The sequence below is a fragment of the Trichechus manatus genome, unplaced genomic scaffold, assembly GCF_000243295.1.
Source record: "Trichechus manatus latirostris isolate Lorelei unplaced genomic scaffold, TriManLat1.0 scaffold00187, whole genome shotgun sequence".
Lineage (NCBI taxonomy): Eukaryota > Metazoa > Chordata > Mammalia > Sirenia > Trichechidae > Trichechus > Trichechus manatus.
Window position 1 is genome coordinate 4,073,938 of NW_004444123.1, and position 11,271 is coordinate 4,085,208.

The following is an 11,271-nucleotide window of genomic DNA, read 5'->3' on the forward strand; positions in this document are numbered from 1 at the left end:
CACTGCTGACGTTTCCAGGTGTCTAGGAATCAGCATTGTGGGGGGATCCTGGGGAGTGAGACGTGTCTGTCCCTCACTGCTGACGTTTCCAGGTGTCTAGGAGTCAGCATTGTGGGGGGATCTTGGGGAGTGAGGCGTGTCTGTCCCCCACTGCTGACGTTTCCAGGTGTTTAGGAGTCAGCATTGTGGGGGGATCCTGGGGGGTGAGACATGTCTGTCCCCCACTGCTGACGTTTCCAGGTGTCTAGGAGTCAGCATTGTGGGTAAATACTAGGGCTGTGCTGTTTGTGTCTCGTCAGGTCAGTTCTCTAAGCCTCTGTCTCTTCATGTGAGAAGCAAAGATGACAGTCGCTGCCTCACAGGGTCGTCGTGAGAGGGTTGGATGAGCTGTGAGGAAGTGCTCAGCTCAGTGCCTGGCGGGTCGTGGTCCCTCAGGGGTGGCAGCTCCTGTTTCAGGGAACCTCTGGGGTCCTGGCCTAACATGTGGAGCCTGCAGTCTCCTCACCAGTATCTCTCACCATCCACGTGGAGCTTGCAGTCAGCTCACCAATGTCGGTGGTCACCCCACTTGTAAGGACAAGGCCAGGGGTAGAGGCGGTTGCTGTGTAAGGGCACCCCCACAGTAGGAAGGGTCACCTCTCCTTGCCGTCAGAGAAAGGGCAGCCCAGAGAGCGGCCTGTAGTGTTTTCGCCCGGGTCATTCTGAGCGTGGAGGTTGCTCTTGAGCTGGGTGTCTCTGCTGTGGGTGGTGAGGCATGCGGAAAAGTTGTCTTCAGCTGGCCAGGGGAAGCAAGGAGGTGGGCTCACTGTGGTTGTGGATGTCCAGGAAGGGAACTGGGAGAGGAGGGTGTTGTCACCAGGTCAGGCCGGACCTGGGGGAGTCTTGGGTCCGAGAACCTCGGGTCGTCTCAGCACTGCCGTCCTGACGCAGTAGCGGTGGGGGCAGCCTCTGGTCCCCTTTCCCTTTGGTCAGCTCTGGGCCCTTTATCTGTGTTCCCACTGGACGCCGGTATCTCCTGCTGCTGTTTCTGCCTCCCACCACCCTCCCACTTGTTTTTCTTTATTTTGTGCTTGGAGGATTTTAAACTGGAGATTTTGCCTGATTCTGTGGGACAGGAATGGGAAGCCTGGAGAGGGAGAGGGAGATGAAAAATAATAGATGTGTAAGAGCTTTATTTTAACCCGGATCTCTTGGAGGTGAATTTTTAAAAAAGTATTTATTTTGTTGTTGAGAATATACACAACAACAGAACATACACCAATTCAGCAGTTCCTACGTGTACAATCAGTGACATTAATTACATTTTTGAAGTTGTGCAGCCATTCTCACCCTCGTTTTCAGAGTTGTTCCTCCCCTAGTAACATAAACTCACTGCCCCCTAGGGTTCCTGTCTAATCTTTTGAGTTGCTGTTGTCAACTTGATCGCTTTAAGAAGACTTCAGGGGATATTTCTGGTTTACAGTTTAAAGATTATCTCAGGGCAGTAGTTTCAGGGGTTCATCCAGCCTCTGTGGCTCCATAAAGTCTGGGTTCCATGAGAATTTGACAGTATGGTCTGCATTTTCCTCCTTTTGATCAGGATCGGAAACGCTGGTGGTGTAGGTTAAGAGCTTTGCTACTAACCAAAAGGTAACTCCTTGGAAACTCTATGGGGCAGTCCTACTCTGTCCTATAGGGTCACTAAGAGTCGGAATGGACTCGATGGCCGTGGGTTTGTTTTTTTTTTGATTTTGTATTTCCCCGCTTTTGATCAGGATTCTTCTGTAGAATCTTTGATTAAAATGTTCAGTAATGGTAGCCAGGCACCATCCAGTTCTTCTGGTCTCATGGCAAAGGAAGGCAGTTGTGGAGGCAGTTAGCCACACATTCCATTTCCTCTTCTTATTCCTGATTCTTGCTTCTTCCTCTGTTGCTGCAGGTGGGTAGAGACCAGTAGTTGTGCCCTGGACGGTTGCTGGCAAGCTTTTATGGCCCAGGCACTATGTGTGCAACTAGGAGGTGGAACAGAAGCACTAAACACATCATTAGGCCGTTAACTGGGATGTCCTGTGAAACCTTGACCCCAAACCTTGGAGGTGAATTTTTTATGAAAATGTGTTGAGACTCCAAGAACACACTTGGGAAGCTAGCCCTTTCTCAGTTCAGTGATAGCTCCTCCTCTGAACTCTGGACTTGACCTCTCCTGCCCACCTCAGTGGCGTGATTTCTCCATTTGACAGAAAACTGATGAAGTGGGGTTGAATTTGCCTGCTGCCAGGCTGCTAATGAGCATCAGTCCCTGGGATGGACTGCCCTCTCCACTGGGTTCTGCCTTGTGCAGCCAGAATCGGTGGACTTCGGCCAGCATCTCGGAGAGCTGGGACGCTGACGTCATGGCGCCCTCTGCTCTCTCTGGGGCCCTAAGTTGTGTTCCTTCTCTGGGAAGTGGTTAAGCCCGTGGGCTGTGGAGCTTGACCAGCTTGGATTTGACTCCCGGCTCCATCTCTCACGGGCCCTGATAGACGCCAGCCCCTATTGGAAGCTACTTGACTTTTATGAGCTTCTGTGTTCTCACTGTAGGACTGGTATAACAGACTCTACATCTTGGGACAGTTAAGCAGCTTCTGCTTATGTATTCTTTTCTAGAAAAGCAAGGCTGATGTACCTCTTTGTTTCTCTCTCCAGCTGAGCGAGGAGTTGGACCAGGTGGTTGAGAACTCTGAGCAGGCAGACGAGCAGGAAGAGGAGACGGTCACAATCCAAGGCCCGGGTGTCTTACCAGGTAGGTGGGTTCAGTGCTGGAGTGCAGTGCTATGCCAGTGCTGCAGCCGGAGGCCGAGTTCAGGCGTCTCGCCAGCTGGGTGCCTGGAGAAGAGGTGCCCCTGTCGTGGCTCCTGGTGTCGGATCTCAGGGATTGCCCTAGTTTTAAAGCCATACATATCTAACTAGCCTTGGGACAGAGGATGCTTCCAGCCTGGTACCTGCCTCTTTTCCATTCCCCCATTTGGGCTTAGCCCCTGAGGCCAGGCCATCAGATACCACGGTAAGGGCTTCAGGCCTCTGCTTCTCCCTCCCTCCTTCCCTAAGAAGCTGCTGGCAGTTGGTCCTCTAATGACTTGGGTCACCTCCTGGAGCCCTCTGGGAGGATGTCTGCTAGGCCCCGTTGCCCGGCTGGGTGAACAGGGTCCTGTCTGTCCTGTCTGTCACTTGGCCTCTCACGGGGCCTCTCAGTAACATCTGACAGGGTGACAACTTCTTCCTCCTGGATACACTCTGCTCCCTTAATGTCTGCTCTTAGGGTCACCCTTTCTAGACTCGTTTGCGGTCACATTCCAGCTCTTGGGTGTTAAATCTTTGTCCTAGGCCCCTTTCTCACTCTCTCCCGTCTTCCTGGGTGGTCTCCCCAGGCCCCCATGAGTCACTGCTTGCTCATCTCTGTTCTAAACCCCAGACCTCTGTATCCTGTGTGCCCGTAGCTGCCTAGGTGACAGCTCTGCTTGGATGTCAGGAAGGTACCCTGAGCGCCGCACGTCCAGAGTTGAGCTCATCATCTCCTGCTCCCAGACCGGTCCTTGTTATGGGTTGGATTGTGTCCTCCAGAAAGTCACGTTGAAGTCCTAGTACCCCTGTACCTGTAAATATGATCTTTTTGGAAATAGGGTTTTTTTATGTTAACGAGGTCATATGAGAATAGGGTGGGTCCTGTGCTAACTGAGCACAGCACGGGGCGGGGTGGGCGGATCCCACCTTCACTGCTGACTCTGTGGTAGGGATCAGCATGAATCCAGTTCCTACCTAGAAATGGGTCTAGTCCTCATCCTCCTACTCTCCATCCTTGTCAGCCGCTCCAAGCAACACTCTCTCCCCAGCCACCTGGGGTGAGGTCAGGGGGCACGTGATTCCCTCCACTTCAAACCGGCTGGCCCCTTCTTTCTCTCATCCCTAGCCACTCAGGAGCTAGGTCAGAGCAAAATGTTCTCTCTCTGCAGCCTAGAAGCTCTACTGAGTCCCCGTCTTCCAAAGCCTTTAGGGCCACGGTCAGTTACATCACACCTCCTGAGGCTTCGTGTCGGCCCCAGGTGGTCCGGCTCTCAGGAACCCAGAAGAGAAGGCCAGATGACTGTCTGCAGCTCACAGCCCTAAACCTGACCCCTGGGAGTGCTGTTACAGAGAGTGGGCACACACAGGCACACACAGGAGGGAAGAGATCCTGGGAGGAACCATTTACAAGCAAGGAACACCTGGGGCTGCAGACAAGGAAGGACCCTCCCTTGGAGACAGTGCCCTCAGCTGGACTTGTGGCCTCCAGAACTGAGACAGTAAACTTCTGTTCTTTAAGGCCGCCCGCTTGTGTTTTTGTCACGGCGGCGCTAGGAAACGAGCAGGCCTCTTCCAGCGCTCACTGTTTCTGGGAACCGCAGCGCCATCTGAGCCTGGGAGTCACTGTTTATCGCTTCCTTCTCTTCTCCCCTTTCCTCCACCTGTCAGCAGTGCTGGCCTCTTGTTTGGAGTCTCAGTCCCTGCCACCCCAGGGCCTCTTTGGTGTTTTACTCCTCTGCCTGGAATTCTCTTCCCCCATCACTCGTCAGATCTCAGCTCACGCATTTCTCTGCAAAGCCTCTGACCTCCCTCCAGGGTGGGTCACTGCCCACCCTCCACTGCTCTGTCGCCGGTGGCCCGTGCGTTTCTTCGCGGCCGTCGCCGGTGGCCTGTGCGTTTCTTCGTGGCCGTCACTGGTGGCCCGTGCGTTTGTTCGTGGCCGTCACCGGTGGCCCGTGCGTTTGTTCCTGTGAGTTTGGTTAACGTCTGTCTTTTCTGCTAGAGTGTCCACTGCGTGAGAGCAGACACCGGTCTGTTTGCTTACCGTGCAGTAAATACTTGCCCCAGCCTGACGACAGCTTCTTGGGTGGGTGGGGGAGGTGGGGTTTTGCTCCTCTCCACGCCTGTGCTTGTCGGGGAGGGGAACGGGATGGGAAATTCTGTGATTCTGCCTCATCCTTAGTCAGAGAAAACTGTAGAAGGAAAGAGGCTGGGAAAGTTCAAGTTTGCTGACTGCTGCCCCTGCACCAGGCCTGTCGTCCCCACGCCCTACTTAATTCTCAAAATGACCCTCCAAGACCCAAATTCTTACTTAAAAAAAAAAGCCAGACAAACTGGAACAGTAGAGAACAGAGGACTCCCTTAGACTTTTGCCCTGAGGCACTCTTTAAACCTAGAGCCGAGTCTGTCCCGTGAGATCACCTTTTAGCAAAACAGCAGAGTGGCACACACAATACAGGGTGTTACCTGTTAAGATGGTGCCCTATTTAAAAACGTCCGAATGAGACCAGAAGGTCAGAAGCAAGGATGGGAAGATAAGGGCAGGGAAACCGGGCACTGGGAAGAGAACAAACAGAACACGAGTCAAGAAAACGTTGACACCTTGTGACAAACGGAACGAATGTCACTGAACCATTTGTGTGGAAATTGTCAAATGCAAACCTGACTTGTAAACTTTCACCAGAAGCTCAGTAAAATAATATTTTTTAAAAAACAAGCAACCCTGTGAGGTGGTTATCCTCCTTTTTACAGATGAGGACCTGAGGCTCGGAGGGTGAGGAAAGGTGGGGAGGTCACACAGTTGGTGAACAGACAGGGGCTAAACAGGGCTTGATCTGGTCCCAAGCCCACATCCTCTGCCTCACCAGTGGTTTTCAGAAACATTCCAAGTGTACTTTAGCTAAAGCCCCGTATGGGAAAGGCGGTGGCATGGTTGCCCCCCGCTCGGACCCTGGCACCGCCCAGGAAGCCCTCAGGCTCCAGGGAGAACAGCGTGGAAGCCTGGCACAGCCCTCTTGCCCCACTCAGAGGAGAATAGAGTATAGGGGGAGGCAGCAAGAAGAAGAGAGATCAGACTTGGAAGATGAGGCAGTTTTTTGTGTTTCCTTTCATAACCCGTCCAGGCTGCCCCTTTGAGATTCCCGGTGTCTCACGGCCTGAGGTCAGAGCAGGAAGCCAGGCCCTGGGCGGAGGAACTTTTGGGAAGAGCCATTGATTGGCAAGACCCTCCCCTGCTTTTGGGTAACCCTGCTGGGCTCATGTCGTTTCTAGACCTTAGAAGGTCCAGTTCTTAGAAGTCCATTTGGCTGGTCTCAGCCGAGACTTGGCCCAAATTTGGTGGTTGGTCTGATGTTACGGAACTCGGAGTTCGTTTCCTGCCCCGGAGCCCTCTGCTGACAGCGGCAACAACAGTAATGGCGACAGTGACCCACTTATGCGTGCTTTCACGTGGAAGGCCCGTGTAGGACTTCACGTGTGCACTTCATCACACAAGCCTTCACAGCTCTGTGAGGAAGATGGCTGCTCCGAGCCTCCAGTGAGAACCTGAGCCACAGGGAGCTTGCGGAAGGCTCTCAGGGCTGAGGAGTGGCAGAGCCCAACCTCGAGTCAGGGCTGTCTTCCAAGACATTGTGACTTCCTGCTTCCTGCTCCTCCTCCTCCTCCCCTCCCTCCACCAAAGTCGCTCACGGACCACTTCACCTGTTACGGTGAGTGCTGAGGTGTAAGGTGTCGCCATTTCGAGGACCGAACCCGCACACAGAGAAGGCACGTTAGCCAAAGAGGCCGCGTAGCCACGTGCAGGGCCTCCCCTGACTCCATCAGGCCATTTTCTCCCTGTGACATGCCTTCCTAGTACTCACTGCTTTCTCTCTGTTGCACTTAGCACAGTGAGAGTCCACACTTCCTGAGTACCATTCTGCCCTGCTTCTGAGCTCTGTGAGGCACAAGGACTTTGTCCCGCCCCCCGCCCCCCAATTCATTAATAACCCCAGTGCCTAGGAGAGTGCCTGGCCCAGTGTTAGGTGAGACACGTGCCTCAGGAATGAATGAAGGAGGGCTGGTTTGTGGTGGAAGTGGGATTAATCTGAAGGCAGGAGCATTCAGGTGAAAGAGAAGGGGCTGGCCAGGAAAGAGAAGGGGCGGAGTAACTGTAGAGGTGGAATAAAATAGGACCTGCAGGAAACAGTAGCATAATGTGGTTGGAGCAGAGGGCTGGTGAGGGAAGTGGAGGGAGGTGGGGTTGGGAAGATAGACTGGGTCAGACTGGGGGCTGGGTTTGAGTGCTAGGCTTTGGACTTCATCTAGGGAAGCAGGGAGTATTTAAAGGGACTGGAGCAGGGGAATAGGAGGAGTAAAGGGGATTTAGGAAGGTCATTGTGGCAGGGGTGTGGGGCTGGGTTAACAGTGAAGAAAGGTCACTGCTACGGCAAAGGCTGCTTTGATGTGGGAGAGTCGGAGGGGGTATTAGAAGATGCTGAGGTTTGAAGCCAGGTGACTGGAAAACGATACTTTCCAGAAGTAGAGTCTGGAGGGGCACGTGGCTGGGAAGAGAAGATGCTTGGTTGTTGCAGACGTCCCCGGCTTCCGCTGATGTGGGGCATCTGGGTGGGGAGGGCACTGAGGAGTGAGAGATGCAGGACTGACAGGACACAGGTGGGGGCTGGAGATGGAACGGGGAAGAGGGCCTGTAGGGTGAGGACGGGGAGCCCTGAAGAAGCAGAGACGGAGTGTAGAATGAACAGGGGAGGGAGGGCCCCGAAGACCGACATTTGTCCATGTCTGGGGCCAGAAGAGGAGGGGAGCTGGCGGAGTTGTGAATGGAGGGCCTGGAGCTGGGAGTCACCAGAGGGGAGAAGGTGACAGGGCGCTGAGCGTGCTGAGCTCTCAGCAGTGTAGGCTCCCGTGAAACACCCAGACGTTCAGGCTAAGCAATTCCACACCCTCGTAGGGTAAATGCCTGAATCTGTTCATTTCCTCTCTGTCAGGAGACTCACAACTGTTTATAATTGTTAAAGGGAGAAATGAGAGCAGACATGCTAATTGAATAAGCAGTTTATTACGTTGGGGATGTAATCAAATAGACTGAGGGAAACACTTGACAGATTAGTTGTTGCGCTTAGGTCTCCATGGAAACAACTGTGTATTAACGGAATAGACGAAGACAAGCAACCAAAGAAAGAGGTGAACGGACTTCATCAGAATTAAAAATGTGGGTCAGAGAACACAGCACGGTGAAAAGACAGCTCACAAAACGGAAGCAGGTTATTTGTAAATTATGTATCTGATAAGCGTCGTATATTTAGAATATGGTATTCAGAATATATAGAGAACGCTTATAGAGCAACAATAAAAAGACCAACCCAGTTTAATGATAGGCAGAGGGTCTGAGTAGACATTTCTCCAAAGAAGATACACAGATGGCCAGTCAGCCCATTGCGGTCGAGTCAGTTCCGACTCATAGCGACCCCACAGGCATGTGAAAAGATGTTCAACATCATTAGTCATCAGGGAAAAAGAAATTAAAACCACAGTGAGATACCACTTCACACCCATTCCAAACCAAAACCCATAGCCGTTGAGTCTATTCTGACTCATAGCAATCCTATAGGATAGAATAGAACTGCCCCATAGGGTTTCCAAGGCTGTATGTGAATTTTCAGGGCAGCTGACTGCTGCGTCTTTCCCCCACGGAGCGCCTGGTGGGTTCAAACCGCCGATGTTCCAGTTAGCAGCCGAGAGCCTTAACCACTGTGCCACTGGGGCGCCTTTCACACCCGCTAGGATGGCTGAAATCAAAAGGACATACAGTAACAAGCATTGGAAGTGAGAGTGTGGACAAAATGGAACCCTCATACATTGCTGGTGGGAATGTGAAATGGTGCAGCTGCCTTGGAGAACAGCCTGGCCATTCCTCAGGAAGTTAAACACAGACTTAACCCAGCAGATGCACTCGGAGGTGTATATGCAAGAGAAATAGAAACGTATGTCCACGTACACACCAAAAACTTGTACACAAATGTCTGCAGCAGCATTACTCATTGTAGCCGAAAGGTAGAAACAAGCCATGTGTCCATAAACAGATTAATAAATATGGACTGTTCATACGATGGAATATTATTAGGCGATTAGATGTTCTGATACGTGCTACAACATGGGTGAACTTTGAGAACATGCCAAGGGAAGGAAGCCAGACACGAAAGGTTACATGTATGATTCCATCAAATCCACAGAGACAGAAAATAGATTGGTAGTTGCCAGGGCCTGGGGAGAGTGGCGAAGAGGAGTGGCTGCTCATGGGTACAGTGTTGCTTTTTGGGGTGATGAAAATGTTTAGGAATTAGGCAGTGGTGATGGTTACATAACTTTGTGGATACACTAAAAACCATTGAGTATGTTCACTTTAAAAGGGTGAATCTTTATGGAATGTAAATTATATATCAAAAAAAGACCACATCATTAAAAAGGAAAGAAAAAAAAAAGATAAATAGCATTCCTTCCTTCTTGGAGGTGAGAATGCATGTTAGCCCAGCACCTTCTGCAAGGGGAGTTTGGCAGGGTTATAGCAGACAACCAGCTCCATCCTCTGAACAAGGAGCCCTTGATGGTGCCCCTGCATATACATCCGTCTGTCGGTCTATCTGTGGTCGCATAGGGTTTGTTTTTAAAGGGAAAGCAACTCTGTAGTTTTATCATTTCCCCCTAATGGTTTTAAAGACCCCAAGCCCCTGGAGTGAATGAGCAGGGGGGCTCCAGGTGTACCCCAGTCCCCACAGCACGTCCTCTTCCCCCTGGTTTCACTCACCCGCCCAGCATCTGCGCAGCCTTTCACTCCCAGCTCAGGGCAGCGCCTGCTACGGCTGCTCGGCTCCTGCCGCGGGCACTGGCGGGGAAGCCCCGGGCCTGGGGCACTCACGGGCTCCAGGCGGTGGTGGGGGCTGCATATGATGAGGAGGCTGCAGCAGCCAGGGCTTGGTGCACCCCCACACTTGCTCCCTGCAGCCACCTCTCTGCTCTCCGCCCATGCACCCCAGATGTGCGCAAAGTCCTGATCCTGCTGCCGGTGCAGACCCCACCCGGTCCAGCCGCACCCTTGGCAAAGCTGGCCTGTATCTGTCTAGTGGATACCGCTCGCGGGCTTTGTCTGGTGGGCTCCCATAAGATTTAAACATGATAGAGTCTACTACGGGGATTTAGCTTCGGATTGTCGGGTGACTGCCTGTGTATAATGTGCCAACAACATCCAAATCGCATAACGCCCTGCTTCACACAGTGTATAGTGGACGTTGAGCGATGCGTACCTGTGTTTTGTGATCCGTTTTCTTTCTTCTGGGACTCCAGCTGCATGGTAGGTTCCTTGATGTTGCCCCACAGGTATCTAGGCTCTATCTTTTTTCCAGTCTTTTCTTCAGATTAAATGATTTCTCTTCATTGGTCTGTAAGTTCACTGATTGTTTTTTCTGCTGTCTTCTGCTGTTAAGCCTATCTATCGAGTGAATTTTTGCATTTCGTTTATTTTTCTTTTCAGCTCTAGAATTTCAATTTACTCGTTTTTAGTCACCATTTCTTGCTGAGATTGCCTTCTGTTCGTTCCTTATCCGTGTATTTTCCTTAAAGTACTTTAAAGTTCCTTTCTGCTAATTGCAGCATCTGCTTCATCTTGGCTTAGGTGGTTTCAGACTGCTGCTGCTTCTTGAATGTAAGTCATATTTTCTTATTTCTATGCTTTTTGATTAAACTTGACATTGTAAATGACACATCACAGAGATTCTGGATTCCGTTATGCCCCTCTGAAGAGGCAGCTGATTTGGCTCTCGCCCACGTTAGCAGCAGCTGAAATATCTATTTAGTTCTTTCAGTTTCCAGCTGCTGCTTTTTTGTGGATACCCTGGGGTCTCCAGCTAAGGATTTGACTATATCTTACCTGCAGATTTTGGGGTTCACCCTCTCTGTGACTCCTTTCCTTCCAGCATTTTTTTCCGACTTTCTGGTTGCTGTACCTGAACCAGCCGGAGAGGGACTGGGGAGTGGCTGGAGGCCAGAGCGACAGGCTGACCCTCCTCACCAGCTCCTCTCTTTCGTGGTGGACTCTCCAGGTCCTGTCCGCTTCTGGTTACTCTCCAGCGCCGTCAGAGAATTTAAATATGTTGTCCAAGTTTAAAATTGTTTCCTGGGAGGAATGGCGTGGCCACGCTGCTCTGCTGCTGTTGGAGCCAGAAGCCGCTCAGATACCTTTCTGGGCTTGCGTGCCAGCTCCTCTCAGGGCACTCAGCCCTGGACTCAGCTGTGCTTTGGGTGAGACAGGCCTTTCCCTCCAAGAGGGGTGGGTCTACCTCAGCAGCAGAGGTGGGCAGAGGAGCACGGTGAGAGTAACGGGGGCTCAGGATGGTGCAACAGTGAGGGTAACGGGGGCTCAGGAGCACGGTGAGAGTAACGGGGGCTCAGGAGCACGGTGAGAGTAACGGGGGCTCAGGA

General features: G+C 51.9%; 1 protein-coding gene across 1 annotated transcript in view; it reads left to right on the forward strand.

The window, feature by feature from the left end:
- The window catches only part of PACC1 (proton activated chloride channel 1), a 32,286-nt gene that overhangs the window by 3,067 nt on the left and 17,948 nt on the right, over positions 1 to 11,271 (forward strand). The window contains exon 2 of the mRNA XM_004387535.2: positions 2,665 to 2,761. Within this exon, the coding sequence (XP_004387592.1) occupies positions 2,665 to 2,761 (97 nt within the window). The remainder of the gene's footprint in view (positions 1 to 2,664; positions 2,762 to 11,271) is intronic.